The sequence below is a fragment of the Aulonocara stuartgranti genome, assembly GCF_965226115.1.
Source record: "Aulonocara stuartgranti genome assembly, chromosome: 5".
In the NCBI taxonomy this organism is placed as follows: domain Eukaryota; kingdom Metazoa; phylum Chordata; class Actinopteri; order Cichliformes; family Cichlidae; genus Aulonocara; species Aulonocara stuartgranti.
Genome location: NC_138943.1, coordinates 5250055 through 5275583, shown reverse-complemented (window position 1 = coordinate 5275583; position 25529 = coordinate 5250055). Strand labels below are relative to the sequence as shown.

Here is a 25529-nt window from a genome sequence, read left to right as displayed (position 1 = left end):
GCTAAATATATACTGCTGTATTTTTTTGTGAGCGTGTGTGTAAACAAAGACAGTGACTGTGCTGCACGGCTGCCTGTGTAAATACATGAGGAATTCAGTGTAAAAACATGGGCTCTTGTTTCTTATGTAAACAGCTGATAATGACAACTGGAGGCCTTCAATTTAATTACAAAACCGTGTGATTGCAATCACAGTGAGGCAGACTGCCCGTGCTAATGAAAATATTATACATTTAACAGTGCGTGGAAGGGAATGAAGCAAACCAATGTAACTGAAGTATAATCGCCAAATCAGTAAAGAAAAAAGAAAAAATTATGAGTTTTCTGCACAATCTTTTGTGTGCATCATTGCAAAAATAATAAACCTTACAATTAAAAAAAACAGCTAGAAAAGGGCTTATTCTCAGTAAATCATGTGGCATATAAGAGAATTATCTGAACATCAGAACAGCATCAATATGCATTATCAAAATAAATATATTACAGACAGGAAATGGCAGATGATGAATCCTTGGAGGGCAGACATAACCTTGCACTCCAACCTGTCAATATTCCCCCGAGAGTAAAGCTCATGCTCACTCTCTCTACAGAAAATGCATTAGACAGAGACGATATCCTGGACTCGCGCCTTCAATCTATCACACACAACCACTAATCTGTTAATTGATCTGGCAAGGGGAAAGGAAAAGTGTGTGTGTTGTGTGCATGTGTGGGGGATACGGTGCTGAGGGATGACACGACTGAATAAATATATAATCTTTTATAATGGGTTCAGGGACCTTGAGTGGATGAGAGCTTGCTTTTGTTTGGAGTCCCCCTTTAAGGATTCATCCAAACCTGTTTGTTGTTGGCAGCCTACAGCTAAGACCAGAAACAATATAGAAAGATTTCCCTCTAAATAAATATGTGTGCATACATCAGTGACGAGATTCCAGTAAAACGTAGGAGAAGATCATGCTTATGTAGGATAATGTGGGACTCTCTGTTTGGTATTTCTGACTTAAAACATTAACACACAAAGTGTTGCAAACATTACCCACCCGAGGATAAATGTACAGCATGTAAGTATTTGGTAAATAAGTGCAGAAGGCTAGAACTGCTTAGGCTAGAATTGCCTCTATTTGCTTAATCCAGTCAAAAGTGGAGAATTTTTTAACTCAATTATAGCTTTATTTCCTTTTATTTATGGTAGTTTACATGAGATTTGCTGAAACACTAAACCTTTTATCAAAATGGAAACCCCACAATTACATCTTATTCGGCGCAGATGTCTTTACATGCCACACTGCCCTCATTCACAGTACAGGTGTGTTTATGGTGCTGCATTATAAGTAAGGGAGGTCATGCTTGCAGGGCCATTGCTAATTTTACCTGGGCTTTCCCTACTGTGAAAAGTCAAATCTCAAATGTGAAAAAGGTCGATGGTTATGGGAATAACGTCTTTTAAAAACTCAAATGTTAACCTGATGTAAAAATAACACGAATAATAAAATGGGGAGAATCCGACAAGTGTGCATGTCTAAAAGCTTTCAGCGTATCTCTAAAGTAGGCTACATATTGACATACTTCATCCAGTAAATGCAAACTTGGACCTCCAGGAGATGATACTGGAGTGAAAGAACGACACTAATGACTCTGATCATTTCAGTCAAAAGACGACGGTCAATAATATGCTGCAGAAAATGTCATCAAGCGTTGCTTTACAAATGCAGCAGTGTTTAAAGGAAATATTAGAGCAGTGCCAGGAATCGTGCCAGCCGATTGGCCAAACGTACATTGACTCATTTAAAGCGGTCAGCATCGTGTTAACGCCTTTAAAGGACCTTTAAAGCTGTTCTTTTCAGATAAATAAGGACATTCCAACATTTCTATTTCAGTGTTTTTATACTCTGTATGCATGTGGTCCATGCTGTTGCCTTCTAGGATAAAAGTGCAGGTACAACTGGTTTCATAAGCAGATAATGTACTTTGTACAGCCTTCACGTGGCTCATACTACAAAGAACAAAGATTAAATGAAATGACTGGTGTGTTACCACGTTTGATCCATTGTGAGGACGATCACATTTTGCATGGGTGTGCTTTGATTTTACTCAAGCCCACTTGGTACCAACGAGTCTTTCTTACTTTTCCGAGGGGAGTCGGAGAAGCTGAAGGAAGCTCAGAGTTTAGAGTCAGGCGGATGGCAGCGGGCATTCTTTCAATAAGAGTGTAATGAATGCAAAAGTGTTTTTTTTGATATTACTCCGCTTCTCAGCCACTAAAGGGATTAGGAGCCTGATGAAGGCTGGGGTGTTGGTGATAAGAGTCAAAAACAAGAAGAAGTGAGTCATACGCTCTGATCCTTTCACCACAGTCCTCACCAGCAGATTTTTAGCATCCTCCTCTGCGTGACACAGACATCCCCCTCGGAGGCATAAGGAGCTTAGATGAGGAAGCATTTTTTTCCTCCCTCCTACAAGAAAAACTTGAAGGAGACTTGCACTAATAGCAAGCTGGCTGCTTCTTGTTGACTTGTCAAGCATTTAACATGAAGAATCTGCCTAAGGAGAAAGAAATCACTGTACCACAGTGAATGCTAACCAAATTAGTTTATCAACTATTTTCACTACAGAATAATTAAGAAATCATATGCTATTTGGTTTTCGTCATTCCACTGTTATAAGTGAATGGATGTTTTTATTAAACATGACAAATCTGAACCAAAAGCCCAACATTAAGACTGCTCTAAGTGCTTGGTCGAAGAGGAGTTGAACTTAATACAGTCATCTTAAGGACTCGGTTCTGGGTGTGAGCACAGACGGCCGACACACCTGATGTTTAAGCCTTCTGTTTAAGAGGGCCATCCAATCAAACAATGGGGCAGTGGCCTTATAGTGAAGAGAGTTAAAGCAACTCAAGTAAAGACCAAATATAAAAGTAGGTCAAAATAAGTATACTGTATTCCATATATATATATATATATATATATATATGGTTGAAAAATTATGATCACAGTTGCATGTTGTGGTTAAAACAGGTCAGGCTGTAATTTTATATGTTAACTATTTAATCATGACTTAGCATTACAAAAGAGTACAAGCACGCACTTATTTTCTTGAGGTTAGAAAAACCTACATGTATGCTGCTTCACCTCCACGCAATGCACGATTTAACCTTTCATCGTTTGTTGTATTTATATCTCTGCTCTTTCCTTTGCTCTGGAAATCAGAGAGAAGAGATTACAGAAAATCCCGTCTTTCAGGTGAGAAAGTGGGATTAAAAAGCAGGCTCAGAGTACAAGGTGTGAAAAATGCTCACAGTGTTTGGTGTGAAGCAGGATGTTGAAGATGCACTGTGTGCAGTTTCATTATCCGATTAAAAGCAGCATTATACGTTAAAAATGAACTGCTGGCTTTGCATTGGTTTACTGTGAGAGCTTCTAGGAGGTAGCGTGTCCATGTGTTATTCTTGTTCATATACTGACACCTAATGGCCATCGAGAGTACAGCAAAGCATGTGGAATAACAGTGCACTGAACAGTTTCTCCATTCAAAATCACTGGGTAACTGATTCCCACCAACATTACATTCCCATACAATTCCTATTTTTGTTCAATGTGGAATTCCAGAAAACAAGAAAATCTTGTGATCTCATATTTCATCCCAAATAAGTCAAATCCACTTTGAATAAAAGTTTAATTCACAAAAATACATTGACCAGTATAATGAAAATGTACTAAAATGTACTTTAATAATCCATAAAAGCTGGAACATTATTGACAGAAAAACACAAGAAGCATTATTAGAGTTGGTTTAGTATAATATATTTCAGCTTCGAGAGACATAGAAATCAATCCTTATTTTTCCCCATATTTCTTCTATAAAAGACCCATTTTTTCTGAAGCATTGTTATGCAAAAAGAAAAATGGCATTAGAATATATTATGGGAGCTATGAAATCCCGGTGACTGAGTATAAAATTAAGTCACATCAGAGAGAGATATCTGCAGAAGAGAAGTCCATGAACAAGAGGGCAAACAAAGAAAAAAATGTAATAAAAAAATAATAATACATATCATAGACCTCGATCTACCATCACTGACATGACAGGCATGGAGAATAGGTGTATGGCTATAAAAAAAAAAAAATTCTCACTTTTCCACTTTGATTTCACTTGAAAACATCTACACGTAATAACTGATGCTTTATTCATGCTCGTTTTTGAAGAATATTTATAATCATACAACTAAAGAGGTCAACTTCCATGTCTTTCAAATACAATATTGAAAAAGATGAAAAATACTGAATCCAAGTTCTAACTTTGTTTTCCTTCTTAAATGCTGTTATTTCTTTATGTTAAGCTGTCAAAAAATAAAAATAAGGGGCTGGCCATGTAGGCAGCTTGTGGACTTTTTTTTGTTTTTTTTTTAACTTTCAGAGGCTTTGCTGCATTTTAATCAGAACATCGTCAGTTTGTGGTGCTGTTGTTGGTGCAGAGGTGGACGCTTCCCGTTCAGCGTTCACACTCAAACTGAGACAGAGGAAGGTCCTCGGAGGCGAGAGACCAGAGTCTACTCTCTCTTACTGTCTTTCTCTTTTCATTCTCTCTGGTGTAGATCATCCTCATCTTTGATAGGAGCAGTTCAGTCAGCTGATTCACCGTTTATGGCTGATGGAGGAAGGGTAGGGTCAGGGCTGTTGGAATGCTGGCACGTTCCAATCAGGGCAACAGTTCTTCATTACAGCATTTCTGCAAGACAGCACACACTGTCAGTCCTTCCATAGCCAACTCAAATCACCCTCTGAAAGAAAATTAAGGCGGCAGTGCCCTCTACTGGCTGCTGAGCAGCATTGCAAGTGTTGCAATTTCATTAGAAAAAAAATACACGGGCATATAGCATATATTATACCACTTTAAAGTAAAAGCATTAATGATTACAAGAATGATGTGTATAAACCTGGGATTTTAAGGCTTAAAAATAAAATTAAAAACTTATAACCTGCTTTTTGGACCCTTAATACAAAGTTTTTCATTCTTAAACTTCTTAGCGCTTTTCTTACATCTTAACCAGACCTTGGAAAAGAGATCAAATGTCTAACACAAAGCCTCAGGGGAAAATCACACCTCAGAGCAGAAAGTGAAGCCAGCAGTCCAACAGGGAGCACAGAGAAGTACTCCTGCACTATGTTCCTCAGAGGCACTTTCAGTGCCAAAGGCTTTAGGAAGCCGAGTGATCAGCATTTTGTGGCTTCTCTCAGCTGAGCAAAACTTCAATCAGTCCGTGTGCCAAAAGTCATGTGATGAGGTCTGCCGAGTTTCTGCTTGGGATGTTTAAACACTGCTCAGGTGCCATCTTTCCATTAACAGTCTGAGCTCTTAGCTCATGCTCGCCCTGTGCTTAAGTGTAGCTGCTGCAATTAAATGAACGTCTGTCTGGGCGAACACCGAGAGCCGCTGGTGTTCAACTCACAAACACCAAAATGAGAACAGAACACAAATAACATAATAGGAGTATATGCATGATGCTACAAGTGCAACTAGCAGGCTCGTGATTCATTTGCAGGCCAAGCTACCTTTCAGAGAGGCAGTGACAATAAGTTGGTAATGAGCGCAATAACAGATGCCCTGCAGTAACCATTCTTATTTCAAGTGTTCATGCGGTCTACTCTCATGTTGCTATAATCACATTCTGGCTACAGCAAATCTTGTTTTTCTTATTAGTCTTACAGTTAGCTTTCATAACTTCCATATGTTGTTGCTCGGTTTCTGATGAAGTATTCATTAACAGACCTCTTCAGACACATAGTAGAGCTCCTTCAAGAATATTAATGATAGCTTTATTTCATTAAGGTGTTTGGAATCTAGGGCCATGCAAGCTAACAGCTCCCTAAATATATCCCTCTCCCAGTGAATACAGTGACAGATAAAACCAGAGACTCAAAGTTCATGAGCTCATCAGGTCAACATGCTGGAAGCCACAAACTGACATGTCCCATTAACTCTCTGCGTCCTGTCTGTGCCTGGCACTGTATCCCCTCTCTCCCTCTCGCAGCGTATGAGCTGGTGGGCTGTGAGCAGTGGAACAGCGAGGTTGAAATCCCGTTAGTGCTGGTTCATTGGGCTGGCCGGCGTGAGAGTCGGGTAGGGTGGAGGTGGGGGGTGCTGGGAGTGCTGACGCCACCCTGGGGCATGCTAACAGAGGCCCCCGCTCTCACACACTGGAGCTCTAACTGACCAACACAGATGGGTTCAGAGGAGGAACGCAGTGGGTGGTTCAGCGACCCTGCTGTCTGGGCTGGCTACAATGGCACTGTCTGTTTCACTAATCCAGTTTTATCTGCAAAATCAAAGTTTTATTCCTCCACCCTGGAAATTAAAAGTAACTGAAGACGTAAGATCTCTCTGTTGGCTGTGTGAACCTGTCAGGTCTGGCAACACTGGGGTTTTGTTCTGACAACAGAGCTCAAAATACCAGCTAACAGATTGTAAGAGCTTCTAAAAGCGACTGCACTCTAACCAAAATACTGGAGGGAGGAAGAAAAAAAAAAAAAAAAGTTGTGCAAACTGTCGCTTGTTCAGCTACACCCTTTTTAATTTCAAACAACAAAGAGGCCATATGAGCTCCATTTTGCTCTTTTAATGACATTTGATTGTTTTCACAATATCATTCACCAATTAACAGCGAATAAACTGTTTAAGCTTTTTATTCTTGCTCACAATTAGATTCGTTTTTTGCTCCAATCCTTATGGCAAAATATCCCATAGCCTTGTCAGTCCTTTATTATTTATCTGTAGGCTCTATGGATGTGTACTCCTTATTTGTGGGTTCAGTATACTTATTAAAAAAAAAAAAAAAAAAAAAAAAAAAAAACACATAGCCAACTACTGATCTGGAAACATTAAAGCAGACTCGGGAGAAGTAGTTCATGTTTGGAGATTATATTAAAGTCAGCTGTTTATTATTGCGGAAATGCAATGCCACTTTATTACTGACAGGGAAATGTATTGACCGACTGTGAAGAACTTATTTGTCTACTTAGAAAAAAAAAGCACAGATCCCTAAAAAAATGTTAAGGGTCAGAGTCCTGCTCAAGGACACATCAGCTTCACTGACACCCAGGCTTTAGTCCTAAAACCCACTCATGTTCCATCCTGCAGCCCTTCGATCACCAGCAGATTTAGTCCCCGAGCCCAAACCAAACGCTGGCAAATATTTGGGCATTTACTGCTTCAAAAATAGGCTCCTGTGCTGTCGGCACAGACCAAACAGCTCATGCAGAGTGTTACATCATTTGCAAATTCACAAAAGCTAACAGTTACATCTCCTTTGTACAGCGTCTGATCCAGATTCAACCTTTCACACAGCTACTTCAGCAAACAGGTTTAGCCTTTGACAGAAGGTCAAATGACACATCATGCAAACTAGTTTGTTTGAAGCATTCTGAACAGTTTACGCTTCACTACCTTCAAAGTTTGGAAACAATGAGGCCCAATTCAGTAATCTCCATGTGAGGGTGGCTGCACATCCTAAGTTCTTACAAGATTTCCTCAACTGAATAGATTGAGTTTCACCTGAAGGAAACGTTCTACATATGTAGTGGAAACGTTTGAAACTGGTGAGAGGTGGGTTAAATGGGCACAGTTCCATCGGGACATAATGAAAATTTTGACTTATTTTAGGTTACTGAAGATGTATGCCTGCAATATGACAAAAAGGATGGCTGCTCTCTGACCGCAGTTTTACTTAATTAGTAGTTTTTGCAGATTCTGATTAACAATGAAGCAAAAGCAAGTAGCTAACAGCTTACTCAATGTGCTGGCCATCTATTAAAATCTCATAAGATTTATACAACTGTAGAAGAAACAAGGAAACATGTCATTAGTGTTTACAGAAAATGCTTTGCAGCTCCAATCTGCTCTCATGTTGCAGTCCAGACTTTGACGAATTGACTTTAATTATTGCCTGCGGTCGTTCTAAAATTAACAGACAAGATTGTCTGTTTGGAAGGATTCACAGAAATAAGCACTTAGCGTGACAGTTTTCAGACTTCCTCATTACCACTGTTAAAAGGAGGCTGGAGTGCCGCGGCGGGAGAGGTCCTCGCGTTTCTCCTCATGACCCAGCAGTATACCTGTGGCAGCCGCTGGCTGCAGTGCTGTTTTGAAAGTTGTGGAAGTGGAGTGGGTAGGGTTGAGCTGCCGTTTCTTTTGATCACCAGTTTTCTCCAGTTAAGGAGGTCAGACTCAGTCTTTATTTTTGACTTTGTTTTGGTAAGGTCAGGGGTGCAGGATTTGTGTTGATTTGTTTTTGTTTATTATTTTGGCCTCGGCTCACCCTGAAGTGTTGACACTCCCGTTTTGTTGTCCGTCTTTACCACTTTATAAATAAATCACATTATAAAGAACGGATTTGTTTCCTGTGGCTGCTTGGGTCATTGGGGGGCAGGTGCCTCACTCATGTTATTGCCTGGCCCTAGACGGGTCGTAACACCACTCAACATGGGTTGTTTTGTTTTTTTTAAATCCTGTGAAAAAGATTTCAAAAGAAGCAGCTCTTCGTCTGGGAAACAACATGCTGACAGATCAGGATTTCCCAGACGTAACGAGCTGCTGCAGCTTGCTGAGGTCTGAAATTTATCTCCAGTTATCGCAGACTGACTCATTCATATTACAGGAATGAAGATTTAAAAAGCATTTCACAGGTCTGAAGGGTAATTCACGGATGCTTTCATTTCTAGACATTCACGGGGCCTATGCGTCATCAGTATCAATGAAATAATATTCACTGAATGACGAGTGAAGTTGTTTGTAGACTGTAAGAGAGCTAACGACAGATCAGTGTTGTGTATCTGCTGTTAGGTTGAAAAGTTCCTCTTCAGACCGTTTTAAACCAAGAACCTCTCTTGTAACCAGTTAAATGAATCACAGGGAGCCAGGTCAGGCATTACCTCATGTTGCTTGCTAATACACACACTATAATTGTGTAATCTATTGTCTCTACTTAAACCCTCAGTTATACCTCCAGCTACTTGGAGGGGGGGCTCCATCTCTAAACTGCATGTTTTGAGTTTATACAGGTACAATAACCACTGTGAACAGTTTATTTAGACTATAAAGTTAAAGTTGTTTCGACTTAACCGCACGCAAACAAACCCACATGACTAAAACGACAACTGATGTATGCAGTACCATCGGAGACAGCAGGAAGATCAAAGCCATTACATAACAATTAATCTGACAGCTTGTCTATGAATCATGAAGTTGTGAAGATGCCGGCTGCATGGGTATTTAAGACTAATGTGTTTTGAAACTGTAGACACAAACACACACACACACACACACACACACACACACACACACACACACACACACACCTGGCTCAGAGCTGCTGCAGGGGCTGAAGGGAGAAAGGTCTTTAAAGCAGGACACAGTTGGATTTCTTTTTTGCCTTCTTCTTTTCCACTGGCGTTTTCCTATTTATCTGTCTGACCAAGTCATAGAAGATCTAAGAGAGAGAGAGAGACAACACAGATAAAATAAATGTTAATAAAGCTCTAAACCTTATACCTTTAAGTACCCACACATAGCCTCGTCACTAAATGGATTTGTGTGACAGTTTGCAGACAGAAGGTTTAACAGGATGTAGCCCAGAGAATGAAGTATAATCCATCTAAGCTCATTATTACCTACATGTCAGAGAAACCTTAATTATGTGTCTTAAATAAATACAATTCTACTGATGATTGCAGTACACACATCCATCTGTGACTGAGATGGAAAACAAACTGAAAATATATAGAGTTGCATTTTTGGAGGGGACGTTTGTACTCACATCAAGGACGTTGATCTTTGACTTAGCAGAGGACTCTAAAAAGGCACAGTGGTTCCACTGTCTGGCCAGGTTCTGGCCCTGCTCCTTCCCCACCACACGCTCATCCTCCAGGTCGCACTTGTTCCCTACAAGGATCATCGGCACCTGAGGACAGGTAAGAGCAAGCAGGTTCTGTTTGTGCCCACATGATTTATCCCCCATTGTCTGGTCACATATTCCTTGTTCATGCATTTTTAAAATTTATTTTAATGTAAAACTTAACATTTTATTCAGAAAAACTGTTCAGATTCCTCTAAATCCATTTGTCCTTACAACCTAGACTCCACTCTGTATGTCAGCAGGCTGTTTTAGGATTTAATATAAATCCTACAATTTGTATTATTCACAGCTGAGGCTGTAGTCCAGGTTCACATCCAACACAGATAAATTAGAAGTATACAGGATACACGTATACAGCTTGAATCACAAGACCGTACATAATGAGCCATGAATCAAAGTCTCCTCATGAAGGAGAAGAACCTTCCTTTTACTTTTGACTTTGTATAACTTCTTCGTTCATACCTTTTTGCCATTTTTCCCCTACAGAGAGGAAATTAGATATAGGAGAAAAGCAAACGTGTTTCCTATAAACACGTTTGCATTAAAAGGCTTCAGTAACTTTTCTTTTAGACTTTAAATACAAAATTTTAATACAAAAACTTTACTTTTTGTAAACTTAACCATAAACCTTTAAATGCCATCTTGCAGGGAGAAAAGGACCCTTCTTTGGGAGGTGCAGCTGGGAATGTTAGAAAACAAACATTATCAAGATTGTTTTAATCCATTTGTCACCCTTTAACTCTACCTCAGGGAACGGTTAACAGTATAAAGGCCCAGGCTTTTTTATTGAACACACCAGCCACACACACACATATAAACAAAGGGGTTAAATCTCTTGGAGTGAAAGGTAGTGAAAAAGCAATATCTGCAAACAAATGTACAACCCAAGTAAAAGACTGAAGAGATGAGTATTAACAGTCAATGAGTGTGCTTTTCTCTGAGGCCTGAATTGGAGGGTCACAAAGATGATCAATAAAAAAACGATCTCCTTCCCGGTGGGAAAGTAAAGAAAATCATTTAGGTTACACAACTGTGTCCAGAGAGATTAAAGAATCAATAGGAACTGACGAGGAAGGTGGTTTATTTTTAACTTTTGTTTCTTTAAAAGGGAAATAAATTAAAAGCAAAGCTGAGGGGACAGTCACTGAGATTAAGTGCAGCCAGTTTTGGAACCTCCTAAAACCAGCAATGCTGCTTCTTTTGTTCTCTCAAATGTTTTAATAACCAAAGGTCCCCTCAAAAAGAAAAGAAAACAGAAAAAAAAAAAAAAAAAGAAAGCCTGAGGAGGACAGTATTCTGGGCAAAACTTCAGCCTCAACTGTCAAAGTAGGCAGAGCTGGGCAGTCAGGGTGTCGGGATGAGTCTCATCCTGCCTGCTGTTTCCTGCCCGGCTATCTAGGGAGAATGCTGGCCCGGAGGAAGTTATGACAGCCCCGCCCAACCGGGATAACATCGCTTTCCTTCCTGAATATTTTCAAATGTTTCAGCTGGATTCCATGCTCCAGCTGCTCTCTGGAATTATATGACACAGAGAGGTCTGTGTGTGGATGTGTTCATTCAGCCTGGGCTGCATTTCCACATTGAAACTTGGCTTAATAAACTAATCACTGTAAAACTGTATGATGTTAGAAAACGTCTCAGATGTGAGGAAGACTTTAAGATGTTGTCACAGGGTTCGTTCACGGGATATCTGCGTTTGTGATACAGCTTAGGAATCAACTGATGGAAAAATTCTGCATGCAACAAAAGAGGCGCCAATAATATATCAGCCAGGAAAGTCTATTTGTGGCGCCAAATAAATTTATGCATGGGAAATCCTGCCTTCACTCTCTTCTGAGGACCTACAAATGCCCCCCAGACATGTCTTGTGGATGTGGAAAAGCTACATATTTTTAAGAAAAATACCAGTATCCTGACATGTGCTCACTTGTCCATACTCTTTCCCCCCCAGTAAGTCTTCTTTTCAGAGGTTGCTGTTGGAGCACTACCGTCAGGCTTCTTGAGACAAAGTAAGATATAGGGTGAGTATTTTGTGCCCTTTCTATGGGGCAGACGACAGGAAACTGAGATGTTTAGATTAACCCCACAGAAGTTGGTGGTTGATGTTTGATATCTAAACAAATCCTCAAGCTGAACTGCTGAATGACACTTCTCCCACAGGTCCCGGGAGAACCAGTGGTATGCCCTCCTAACATAAACTCTTGAGTCAAGCTGGGATAAAAAGAATGGTGAGATGGCTGAAAGGATGGAGGTATGCAGGGAAAAAGGAAAAAAAATGTTCAGCGTCAGCAGAACACAAGGCAGCATTAGCCTACTTGAAGAATCCACACAACCCACAGAATCTGTTCAGACTTTATTAACATGCTACAGACAGGTCGTATCCCGCCCACAATGGCACGCCGAAGATTGGATTGTGGGTAACAGTGAACAGGCGGGTACAGAACGACAAAAATGAATGGAGTTAGTTCTTTAAAATGGAGCAGTGAGTCACAAGCATTGGAGTCAGGCATTACTACCATCCTAGTCACACGGGCAGAGACTGAGGTGGCCCGGAAAAGTCATAAGACCTCTCTTACATAAGAAGTGTGAAAGGAAATGAAGGAAGTGAGCTTTTAATTCACTAGTGTCTGCTCACTTACTTTATTTTTGCCACTAATGGCTCTTCTAAAGAGATGGAATTTGACCCTACTGTGTTCAATGAATGTACAACCATTAAAAGCCCTTTTAATTGAGCCTGGTGATATTAGGTGCATCTGTACATTATACCCGCTTTGCAGTAAATGGTGCATGTCAGAGCTGAGAATAAGAACAGCTGTAGCAGCATCAACGGTTTCTGCTTTAGCTCTGCAGTCACTTGAAAGATTTCTCAAACTAAGAAATCTGCCTTCTTGGAAGAAAAAGGGAAAACATGCCCAGCATTTCCTTTGGTCATGCATTCTTGCAAGGGGCAAAAAAGGATAAACAGATATCATGGCTATCAAAGGTAAGGGCACAAATGACCAGTGGACTGATAGCTGGCAGAGTGGCCATAATAGCCAGATAAGCTGAACTGTTTAAACTAAAAGATGTTTTCAAAGGGAACAGATTTCCAGAAGAAAAGAAACAACTCTTTCCTTGCGTGTCGAGAAGCCACTGGTCCTGCAATCCATCTGTTAGCCTGAGGCTAACCTCAGCTCCCAAACCATGGAGAGCCTAATGAAGAACCACAGTCTCACAACCCAGTTTTTGATGAGCTGAGGCTCTCCTTGCACTTCATGCCTGACAGTCCAATCACCCACATAGAGTGCCAGACCACATCAACACCACAAGGTTGGCCATCAAACAGAGGGGGGGAAGAATGCAACAGAAGCTGAAAAGGCCAGTTCAAATAAAAGCAGCACAATAATTGCACAAATATAGAGTAAGGGGAGCAAGAAAAAGAGAAAAGAGAGGTAATTCTGCTCCAGGCTAGAGAGAGGCTTTGCAGATGGCTGACGGGGAACAGAGAGACGTAAGGAAGCAAAACCAAGAGGGTGGGTTATGGTAACATTCATTCCCTCAAGAGATCACCAAAAAAGGGCATCTTAGATCCTGCTGACGCACTATCGACTCGACCAGAGAGGGGATAGAGGGCTTACTCGCTCCAGCAGTCCCACAATTTAGCAGATATATAGAAAACTGGAAATGTGCTGGTGACAAACAACAAGCTTGGAAAATAAGGAGATGACACATGCTCTTATTTGCAGCGTCGATGTGAGGTAGGCCTGATGGAGAAAACCACACAGTATACAGAAAAATCCCCGTGAGCACGAGTGCTCGGTGTCTGCAACAAACACTGATGAAACCGCAGGGACATACCCACACAACGTTAATATTAATCAGTGCTCAGTTATGCAGAGTACACAAGTTTGCCACTGTTTATACTCTATAAACATAACACCGTGACACTGATTGTGTTATGTTCAGATAATACAAATCTGCAATTAATTGCATAACACAGAGTGATTATAGTGTTGAATGGTATCTATAGCAACAGTCTGATCAGGCCCCTGAAAAATGTAGGCGGCTGAGCCCACGGACACAGGGCGTTTAGGTCTAACTGTACTCGTTGCCACTACTCTGCTTTCCACAGCCTACGTGATTAAAGAAAATTTTAGCCACAAACTGATAAAATTATAAAACGCTTGTACGCTTATGCCAGTATACTTACATCCTCTGTGTCCTTTACTCGTAGAATCTGTTCTCTCAGGTCTTGGAGGTCGTTGAAGGTGGACTGTGCTGTGATGGAGTATACCAGGGCAAAGCCTTGGCCATTCTTCATGTACAAGTCCCTCATAGCTGTGAACTGTTCCTACACAAGGGGGGAAAAAAAAAAGATGGAGAGACTATGAGCGCTGTCCTAAAGCTTCCAACTTTTACTTATTGTTTTTTCTTTTTTTACTCTTTTATTCGCTGCACCAGTTTGACGATTACATTGCATATCTGTGACAAGATTACAAACTTTGCTGGATGGTTAAGTCTAAATAATCATTAAATCATTTGTCAAGCATAGATGTGTTGGCTCTAGATTGTCCCTTTTGTTTTGACTGGTCCATTTGTCAGAATTGAAACAGAAAAAAAAAAGAAAATAAGCAATTTCAGGCCAGTGTACGTCGATGAAACTGAACACCATTTTATTATCAACTGAATAATCACAGTGGATTGGTTGAAATCCCAGTGGATAAAGAAACAGTATTGTGCAGGATTACAATTCTTGGATGTCTGTCAGGTTTTTCAGCAAAGACACACACACAGTGCAATGCAACGTGGTCTGTTACCGACAAACGCACACTTAAAACAGTTTCTGCACATCTCTAGGATAAGAGATGATGTGTTTCTCAGTCGCCAGTTCCCACACAGACAAATGTTTCAGAAATGTTCTTGCACGAGGACACCAGTGGGGGGGCAGAATAAGACTAATGTTAGATTGGTGTACAAAATATTCTAAAACAATCATAGATACACCATAAAAAGGCATCACAGTGTCAGCTCATAACTGGATGTCATTTCAGCTACTAAAGATCTCATTGCCCAATGTATCTGTGAAATACAACTTGTTTTAATGTTTCACAGTGTGGGAGACCGTCACATCTTGTATCAAATATCATTTATGAATATGTAAAAACTGCAGGCGAGGAAAAAGATTTCTGGTGCCAGGAGTCTGTTTCTTTTCTCCCTGATCGAGCCCGAGTAGCGTTGACTAATAGCATCTGAGCAGGTCACGGTCGAATGCAGGTAAACAGTGTGTGCAGAGAGAATCGACTGCTTTCTGACTACAATTTAGCTTTAAATAAATAAGGCTGTTTTCCCTAGAGGCCAAATTACCAAACACTACCTAACGCATTGTCCGATCTGAAACGCCTCTAGATTTACTAAAATATATATTCAGGAGTGCATATGCCCAGCAAAGCTGAGCATTTGAAGATTTCAGTGGCAGTGAGTTTACTTACTGTGCCGGCTGTGTCAAGAATTTCAAGCATACATTGCTGTCCATCTACCTCCACTTGCTGTAAGAAAACATGTAAGAGCATCTTTAATTTCAGGTCACTGAGCAAACAAAATTCATAGGTTATATTCATAGGTCATACACTGAAGACTGAAAGAGACAGCTAACACTGAGGGGAAACATGAAAGCAACCACACCAGTAGTATGAAGTCACAGGAAAATATAAAGAATGAAAACTAGGAATGAGAGGGTAACAGAGTAGAAGCAGTTGAATGAGAAAATTTCCGAGCACAATAATATGTGAACCTGAGGAGCAGCTGGTAACAATCAGCTCATTTCAAGCCAGCACTCTGCCTCTCACGGGACACTCACCTTTCTGTATGAGTCTTCTATTGTAGGGTCATATTTTTCCACAAAGATTCCTTGTACAAACTGAACTGTCTGTAAGGGGAGACACACAGAAAGCCAACATCAAACTGCTGGAGTAGCGCATGCAGCCAAAGTGCCATATCATCTAACACTTTGTCCACCTACGATCATCACAACTAGACAGGAATGAGGATGTTCATGAAGCCCAGCTGTGACCAAAAGCACAACATAATTATTCTACTGGCACACTTCTAAATCTGCATTTGTTTGAACTTTTTTATTTATCAAAAAATATTCAGTTAGAATAGTAAAATGTAGAAAATACAAGGGCTGATCCCCAGTTTAGGATTTGTACTTGTTTAATCATTGCTGTGAACCCAGAAGATGCAGAGAGTTAAGAGCTTTCAGTGCAAGAAAAATTGAGTGGCGCAAAAAAAATAAAATAGAGTGGCCAAATCAACACTTTGCTACTTGAATGTAAAAAACAAAAAACGGCCTGCACATTCACATAAAACAATAGTGGAAGACAGGATCCTTTTCATGGTAAACAATCCTTTTCTTCACTTGGCTGGATGTACTAAAACTCTTCTAGATGTCTATTATCCAAGTCTACCACAATGAGAAGACTTCAAGACAGCAAACAGAGGGCAAACAAGGTAAAAACAATTTAGCCTCAAAAATGTTGAATATAGTATCCAGTAGTTTAGGCCAGATTAGACCTAGAAATGCAGAGGTGCCAGTTCAGTGTGGAAACAGCATTTTTTAGACCAATGAAATTAATCACTCAGTAAGAGAATAATGTGAAGAAATAAATATGGAGAAGGCTTGGAATGAGGCACACATCTCCATCTGTAAAAACATGCTGATGTCAATAGGACTACATTAGGATGTGTAGCTTCCAATAGCACTCACCATTTACCAGTGATATGACAAAAGACAGAGGCAGCTAACTCTGAAGCATATAGGAATATACTGTCAGCTCAGATCATTGACAGGCCAGTGTTTCAGAGTACAGATGGCCAGAAATCTTAACCACACTGCAAAACCAACCCAGAAGTTTTGGAGGTTGAAAAAAACAAAACAAAAACACAGAAATATTCTCCAATGGTCAAGGTAATCAGCTGATCTCAATCAAGAAAGGAATTTACATGAAGACAAAACTAAAGGCAGAAAGCCCCACAAACAAGCAACTACAGTCAGCTGCACCAAAGGCCTGGCAAAGCATCACAAAGAAGGAAAGCCATCTGTGGTGATGTGCATGGCTTCCAGACTTGGGCAGTATTAAAAAAATGAACTTTTTATATATAATTATATTAGTTTTTCCAAGTACATGTTAGGCCTGTGCATAAAAATGGTTATAATGCCAATGTTTCTGATCTTCAATCAGCATATCAGTTGCTTTATTTCAAATCTCATATGGTACATAGAGCCTAAATTATGATAAATGTGTCACTCTCCAAATAAACAGCAATGTCCAATTTTGGATTGTGTTAAAAGTGCTGTGCTGAGCGGCAGATTTACATTAGTGGGGTAGACCAAGTTCACCTGATAACATCTTAATCCTGCCTGTTTGAGGGATTAATCTGACACCTGGTTGAAATTAGCTGAGCAAAGCATACGACACATTTCACAGGCATCTGAGGTCTCCTGACAATAAAATACATCACTGCTCTGGTTCTGTTCTCTATCAACCTTAAGAAAAGTAAAAAAAAAACAGATTACGATGTCTATACATGTAAACACAGATGAGCTTAGGACTGGCACTCTTTGAACATTTCAAAAACCCTAACAATAAAACCATTATATGCATTATATGTATACAGGCAGCTAGTTTCGATAACACAGGCCTTGGAGATAGATTAAACCCTTGTCAGCAAACAAGCATGTTCTCAATAAATCCTTTAGGAAAAAATTTAAACAGTCAAAAGACAGTTTCATCTGTGCTCTATAAACCTCCATAATTAAAAATGTTTCACCGCATGCTTCCCTTCAAAAGCTAGCAAAGCCTCTTGCTGTTTTATTGACAATTATCTACAAAGTCTTTAGGGAACACATGGCAGGAGTAATAGAGGCAGCAGATGCAGGAAGAGGATTGGAAGGCCATACTCACCAAAGCAGACTTGCCCACACCTCCAGAGCCTAACACCACTAGCTTGTATTCACGCATGGCGGGATTGCTTCACTGGACAGCCCAACAGTCTGCACTGGACAAACAGGGAAAAATAAAAATTGGACAAACAAAATGAGCAAAGGTGTGAAAAAACAGTGGGGAAAAAGCAAAAAAGAAATCTCTTTTCAGGCAAATCAAAGGGATTTTTTTCCTGTCTGGTCTTTGAGTTTTTCCCACTCCAGAAAGAAAGGATTCTAGTCATTCCTGGAGGATATAGAGGAGAAGCAGGACAACAATGGAGGGAACACCCATAAGTGGAGCTGCTTCAGGGTGGAGGAGGTGAAGAGTATGTGACCCCCTCTCTAACAAAAACCAGCTGTGATGTGTATGTGTAGGGGGGAACTGAAGGAGAGAGGAGATGATACATTGATCTGGCAGATATTCCTCGTAATGACACAATCATTTGGCTTTCACACACAAAACACACCCTGCTTACAGATTTGTTAGTCACTGAGTCAATTTTTGGTTTTATAAAACAGCAATATGGTGGCGGTCTCCTTCGCTTATGACAGAAAACAGCTGAGGGAAGTGGAAAATGTGATGGAAGGAAATTGTGAAGTAAAAATATCCCTTTAAGAAACAAGGAGGTTACGAATCACTGGCACACACTGTGGCGTAAAGTCAGATTGGGTAGCCAACTGGGTCACTACAAGCTGGGCTACAGACTCAGAAGGGGTTTAGATGTAGCTAAGCAATGCGGGGATTTCTGATTCCTTATCTACTGATCTAACTTCATATCAAGCAGTGTCTCAGGGTTTTTCCTGGCTCAGAACAGGCCTGTGATGAGTGTCTACGCACAGCAATAAGAATAAACTGTGTACTTTAAAAGCAATCAGTCTGGTACCTTATTTGGCTGAAATCTTTGTTACTTCTCAACATTTTATACACAAACATGTCTATTATAGTTGAGGAAATTAAACCCCCATTAACAAAGCTGGTTTAGAAAAAACAATATTTTAAATAGGAGGAGATTTTCCAGTAATTGTCAAAGCTGCAGTCAAAAAAAGACATTCAACTTGAAATATAAACAATATTCTAAATTACTGATACAACCACAAAATGTGGTAGGGATGTATTTAGAGAACACTAAAACATTTTAATATCGGTTTTCTTCAAAGACACGGCAGCTGACTGCCAGCTTATGTTTTAATGAACCAAGCGCTTTTGGATCAAGGGCTAAAAAGTGCCGCTTGTTGACATCAAGGCTGTAACGAAAAAAATAAATAAAAATCAGATAGTAGCGCATGCTGAAATTAGGTCCCAAGGACAACTATATAGCCTCGATTAATCATCAACTCTTTTGCAAACATCAAAAGCCCAATCATCAGCTACTCTGGAAGCAGATGATCCTCTTCTGCACTGCTTTTTTTAAATAGCACACGCTAAACAAACTCTCAGGGGGAGTGGTCAAAGGACGAAGGACCTCCAGCTTCAATCACAAGCAGGGACCATGTGGGACATGAAGGCCAGAGTGTGCATAATTCATATTCTCTAATCCTCTGCACTCAAAGAGAAGTTCTCCTTGCATGATTAAGGGAGAGGAGCCAATGGGCGGTGAAGAAAAAGAACAGGGATGCACGAGTGCTATCCAAACGTGCGCCCCTGTACGCTCATGTAAACATTCAAGCACAAAGTCAAGTGCATGCAGTGTGTCACATATACAATGTGGTACAGACAATGTCACACTAAGATTTAGGCTACACTTCACTTGTCAGCTATGTGCACATCACAATTCCACTGTGAATGCTGTGGACTGACCCTTGCTAAGACGGATGACGTCAGGGGCTCGCTCTGTGACAGAGGCAGTCAGATTATTATGTGCCAGCTTCAAAGGTCATTATGGAGGATGAGTGTTCCTCCAAAAAAGTGCAGTCAAATTCCAGCTCCCATCTTTACCATTTCAAACCTCAGTTTGCAGCCTGTGCATATGAAGCAATTGTTTCTAAGGGTCCATTCCTCGCATGTGTCAACAAATAAAGTAACTACATGTTTTTAAAAAGGTGTAGAAAGGTTTAAAAAGACAGTTTTCTTTATTTGGACAGGCTGCCTAGCAAGGATATTTAACATGTTATTATCAGCACCGGGTAGGATACGAAAATGTTAGGAGGAATGCACCTACAAACTGTCTGCCAACAAAAATTAAGATGACAATAGGAAAGAAAGCACCACAAACTACCAGGCAGATTAACTACTGTACAAAAAAAAAAAAAAAAAAAAAAAAAAAAAAGAAGTGTGCAAAGCCGAATATGACAACAAAACAAGGTCTGTGTGGATCACCCTCAAAAAAAAAAAAAAAAAAAAAAAAAAAAAAAAAGATAAACCAGAATAAGAGCCAGTCCAGACTTATTTCGAAGGATCAGTTACTAGTAACTAGCCATCCTTGGCCCTTCTTGTCTCAAGTCTCACTAATCCCTGGCTCGGTAAACAGGTTGATGTTCAATATCATTCATCTGCCTTTCCAAAGAGAAGCTCTTTCCACAATCAGAAACTCCAAAAAACTCCAACTCTGCCTTTATGAATTGCAGCTGGTGACAGCAGTCCTTTTTCTGCTCTTTAGAGGTGCTGTAAGCTGGAGGGACCCCTAACAAGAAGGGGGACAACACGACCAAGAGCCACTACACCAAGAACTCCAAGGATGCACAGCAGAACAAGGACTGCTGGTTGAGACAAAAGTCAAATTAGAAAGTAAAAGCACAAAAAAAAGAATCCAAATCTGTCATGTACATCTGGAGTTTTCAGCACTGTAAGAATTACTTCTGACGTTAGCAGAGAGATTCCTCATTTCACAAGAGATGGAGATGTCGCCAAAATTTTGTTTCCTCTAAGAGTTTGCTGTTCAGCAAGTTAAAAATAATCTTTTCATTTACTGGACTAGTTTAGCATTAGTTCCGATCTCATATCCCCTTTTTCACACAAATGTGATGCTATTTTCAGAACAAAATGGAAATTAAGCCCTACAATCCGTGTTTCAGGGTTTTTCACAGTCTCTCTGATACTGGAAAGAAGTTAAGTTTAAAGTTACTGACATTTAAAGGAGTTTTGTAATCACCTACCTAACTGTAAGCAAATCTGACAGGGTATGGTTTCCCTTATTGCAATTATGGGTGCTTACCACAGCATATAAACAAATATATATTTAAAAAGAAAAAAAAAGTCACAGGCCATCATGTGCTGGAAATAAAAGTAACTGAACTGCCAATAAGTACTGAGACCACACCCAACTTCTAAAAAAATTATTTTACATAATTTCAAATTAATAAAAATAATACAGAACAGAGGCATGCAGCTGAGAATGAAATGCAACCTCATGGGCCTCTCTTACTAAATATTATATAGGTCAAACCATAACCGTCAAACCTAACCTTCATTTTGATCTTAGTCAGACCAGGGATTTCCCCCTCGTATACAATATTGCAGTGTCCCATCAAAAGGTTTTCTCCATTATTCAATGCCATACTGATAAAATTATTTTTCAACATTTCAATTTACTCTATCTTGAAATAATGGCCACAAATAAAAGACACCTCATTTTTCTAGCCAGGGGAAAACCGTGTACACACCTGTAAAGTTTTGTGGCTATTTCTTGTACAGTTGTGATACTGTCACACTGACAAATCCTGTCCTGAACACCAGGCAAAGAACCTAAAACCGTTTTGGTGGTAGTTCCCCCTACATGACCTGTCACTGGGAGCACATTTCTTTAGCATTATGACTCGCGCACAGAGATTCTCACAGTGAAAACAGTACCAGACAAACTACTGCAGCTGCTAAACATAGGTGACAGTCACCCAGCCGGCACTTTCTCACCAATTAGCACTGTTGGCAGCACTGATATATTTTTTTGTTTCAGTTCCTACCTTCAGGCAGGAGCTTCACAACCATCCATGCATGCACAAACAAACAAGCTGAAACACAGCTTTTACCCGTGACATTGATGAACACAGCCTGTCAATAACATATCAATAATCTTAGTGTAAAGTAATGTATGTGCCGCATTTTTTATTTATTTAATAATTTTACAGTTGTGTTGCTACTTATGCACGTGCACCATCAGTAGTTGTCCTTTTGTTGCACTTGTGCCAAAATAAATATAAAAAGGTCTTAAATCTCAAATCTGATTGCTTTCCCAAATTTTCATATGGCAGTCTATGTATGAAAACAATGAGTCAAAGTGCTGGTGAACTAACACGGAAGCTCAAATACAAATGAAGAGCAAAAAACCACTAAAAAAAAAAAAAAAAAAAAGAAGTAAATACTGCTACTAATAAAGTATTGAGAAACAGACCAAATTTCTTAGCTCAGAGTGTCTTAATTGATGCTAGAATCACTGGACTTGGTGCCATCTTTCACACCCCAAATGAACATATTGATTACAGCTCAAAGAGACTCTGCTTCATGTTTAATTTGCCAGCAACACAATTTTTGTTTCTTTTTGAGTTTTCCTTGAACTTGCAGCTACCTGCAGCCTGTTCTGCAAAAAGGTACTAAAGTGAGTGAAAAGAATACTCTCGTTCTGACACCTTGCCTGCATGATATCAGGGAAACTACACACAGCACAAGCCTGCAAACACAGTCACAATACCCGCAAAAATACACATAGGGCCATTTAAGGACATCAGCTTTTAAAACCAAACCAGTCTCTTTCCACTGCCCTCAACTACACACTGTCATTCCCAAGAAAACAAACACACCACTGCTGTTAATCTGCTTTCGTAGTAACCCCAGCAAATAAGGAGCGGGAGAAGGCCACATGCCACAGAAAACATGCTCCTCTATGACATCACTGCATCACTCACCCTCTACAGCCAAAGGTATGTATCCATCTAAGGCTGGGAATTGGATTAGGTGGCGCCGGTAGCAAGAGCATGCAACGAATGCAAGTCTGGATAAACTGCAAAACTTAATTTAGTGAACAGGAGGCTGTTCAGCTAAAGTACAACCTCCCAGGATCCACAATTTCCTGGTCTACTGAGATTAATCCAACAGCAACGAAGCTGTCACACAAACTGACTCAGCAGGATGGGATGACTGACAGCTGCCCTCCGTATCCTCCACCCAGTGCGGATGGTGAACATGCACACATCCGCTGGTTACGCTAGCAGCACAATACCAACTCTTGTGGGTTTTCGCTTGCTTGACAAACTACATGTTGATGAGCTACGCTGTCAAAAAAAAAAAAAAACCTACTTGTGGTTTAGGGTGAGATAACAGTTGCTCCAACAGTTTCTGCTAATAGGTGTTTTTATGTGTTCAAAAGTGCTTGCTCCTATGTTACCTCGACTAAAAACCGCAGTTCACTACACATAAGAAAGAAAAAAGAAGAAGAAAAAAAAAAAAAAAAGTACTAACTTTAGAGGCTGCTGACAAAAAATATCTACAAACATTCCTTTGATCTTAGTTTAGTTGGGTCTAAGTTTGTCTTTACATGAAATTTCACCTGTAACAGATTTTCAAGTCCTGCTGTATAAGTAGCTTGGCAATTAATTGTAACTAATTAATTTGAAGTGTATCAACTTAAACTTGTCTGTAATTTCCTGCAATTACTACCAAATTACAAACCTCGCTAGGAAATTAGGAATTTACAAGCTTGTAAAATAAACGCTTACCACCAGAGTTACAATAAAGGGGAATTCCATGTTTTCACAGGTAACTAGAGTAAAATACTTTTTGAAGAAATTGTTTTGTGTTATCAATTAAACTAACTTCATTCAAGAAATAAAGACAGGTGTCAAAGAGTTTTTAGCTGCACTCGCCGATCACTCTTCTCTTACAAAAACATGAACTAACATAAAATAACCCAATAATCCAATAATCAAGTTATACAACTCTCTTTTTTTTCTTATCTCCTACAACCTTAAATGCCCCCATGAGTCAGAGCTAAACTGCAGCCAGGCACACAAACTCTGTGACTTAATTATGACAAAGACCCGTAACTGACAAGCCTTGTCAGCTGAATGCATCTGTGTTACTGGGGCCCTGACCTGTAACCACATCCTCTTTCCTAAGCGCAAAAAGGCTTCATGCTGATAGGATGGAAAAGGAGTAGCTACCTACTAAAATAACCTCTTCCAGTCTCTGTTCCTGTTCAAGAATCCTGACAGCAGGCTGGCTTGCTTACTAAGAGGGAGGGTAGGGGTTATTGGCATAGATGGCATCTTTAAAGTCAGGTTCGGGGAAGTGTGTAATTTCAACAAAGAAAAAGTGAAATAAAGTACCCTTGAGGCAGTGAGCCTCTTTGTAAAAAGGGCCGATTAACTGGGAAAGTGACCTGCTGTGTGTTTACAGTTTCAAGGATGGGGCACACACCTTTCCTGCTTCACATCTCTCCCCCTGAAGCAGAAATAATATGCGATAGGCTGTCACGAAGCTTGGAGTCAGACAAGAGAAAGTAATTTGAGCTCTTTGGTTATCTCACTGTGAATCTACCTAATTTGCTTAAGGCAGCGGCATATGCTTATCACTTCAGGTCATGCCAAGTCCCTGCAATCTGTGGCTCGGACTAAACCACACAGCACAACACTGTCGATGTGTGATTATTACAACATGAGCTCCAGCAACATTAATCAAATTCTGGTCAAATCATAAGCCCGCTTACAGATAAACCCTTAAAATGGCATAATCTATAATCCACGCGAGTGAGGCCGGCATGTGTCCGCAAGCAGTCTAGTTTCAAACCAGCAACTAGCCTAAGTCCCGTTATCAAGCTTGTTAGCAAAATGCCGCTAACTAGCTAGCTTTAACTGCCTGCTGCGGGCCGCCGACACTTCACAAACCGCTAGCCGCGGCTCGTTAGCAAGCGAGCTAACTAGCCGACACATTCCCGACCTCTGCGCACTATCAAAACACAACCACCCTGTCAGAAGCCCGCCTCAAACAACCCTACCTTACTATTCCCGACCAAACCAGACGTGGCAAGCACTAAATCAAGCCACACTGCAGTGTATTTTCTCGGGAAAGCCACAGCTAACGTTACCTGCCCTTCCGTCTGGCCTTGACTAAAATGGGAGTGCACACTCCGGTATGTACTTGCGGGCAATTCCTCTCCTTTATTCGGCGAAAAAACACACACGCATACACACACAGACACACACGGCGTGTGATGATGAATTCGCTAATGGCCACGCAAGCGTCGGCGCTACGTAGTCCCGTGCAAATGACTTATTATTCGACCGCATTCAGCACGTAGTAAAGTTTGGCTTTCTGCACTTACCGTATCTTGCTCGCTGTCTCCTCGCCGCTCCGCAAGTGTCAGTTTGCCTCGGGCCCGTGCGCGCAGCAGACGTCACTCCCCGCTGATTCTCATTTTTCTTAAAAGGGCATGACACATCGGCCGCGCGCCCCGCGTCATTTGCATGATAACGGACTGCACAGTAACGCTAAGTACTAACACACTCACGTAACCTGGATTCATGCATTATAACTGTTTTATAGCAAATAACCTTTGTTGTACAATTAAGCAGTGCTCAAAGTCAAGCACTTTCTGGTTGTGAGTTATGTGAAAAATGCAAACAAATGTAAAAAAACAAAACATAAAAAACAAAGTTTGTGTACAAAATAATTTCTTTTCACTAAGATTATAAATTGTGTGAGATAAAGTCTAAATCAAGTCTCAAGAGC

At 40.4% G+C, this 25529-nt stretch overlaps 1 protein-coding gene across 5 annotated transcripts; it reads right to left on the bottom strand.

The window, feature by feature from the left end:
* Positions 1 to 3704: 3704 nt before the first annotated feature.
* On the bottom strand, positions 3705 to 25249 carry LOC309707447 (ras-related protein Rap-1A-like). 5 transcript variants are annotated; one of them, XM_082534782.1, is made up of 8 exons: positions 25123 to 25248; positions 17853 to 17941; positions 15746 to 15814; positions 15378 to 15434; positions 14099 to 14239; positions 9811 to 9954; positions 9353 to 9483; positions 3705 to 4727 (listed from the first exon to the last, which is right to left on the bottom strand). In XM_082534782.1, exons 2-7 carry the CDS (start codon positions 17907 to 17909, stop codon positions 9394 to 9396), a joined length of 558 nt encoding a protein of 185 aa, XP_082390908.1. In that variant the 5' UTR covers positions 17910 to 17941; positions 25123 to 25248; the 3' UTR covers positions 3705 to 4727; positions 9353 to 9393. The 5 variants fall into 5 exon arrangements, 4 of the variants coding, with proteins under 4 accessions (XP_082390908.1, XP_082390909.1, XP_082390910.1 ...); XM_082534783.1 differs by having other exon boundaries at positions 17853 to 17946; positions 25123 to 25223; XM_082534784.1 differs by lacking the exon at positions 25123 to 25248 and adding an exon at positions 24886 to 25082 and having other exon boundaries at positions 17853 to 17946.
* Between the last annotated feature and the right edge of the window lie 280 nt (positions 25250 to 25529).

What these genes read in the sequence shown, in the direction of transcription:
- LOC309707447 (XM_082534782.1), bottom strand. Translation starts at nt 17,909, where the DNA reads ATGCGTGAATACAAGCTAGTGGTGTTAGGCTCTGGAGGTGTGGGCAAG. An exon ending in GTGTGGGCAAGTCTGCTTTG is followed by an intron (nt 15,815 to 17,852) that starts GTGAGTATGGCC and finishes CTCCCCTTACAG; the next exon opens with ACAGTTCAGTTTGTACAAGG. An exon ending in TTCTTGACACAGCCGGCACA is followed by an intron (nt 14,240 to 15,377) that starts GTAAGTAAACTC and finishes CCCCTTGTGTAG; the next exon opens with GAACAGTTCACAGCTATGAG.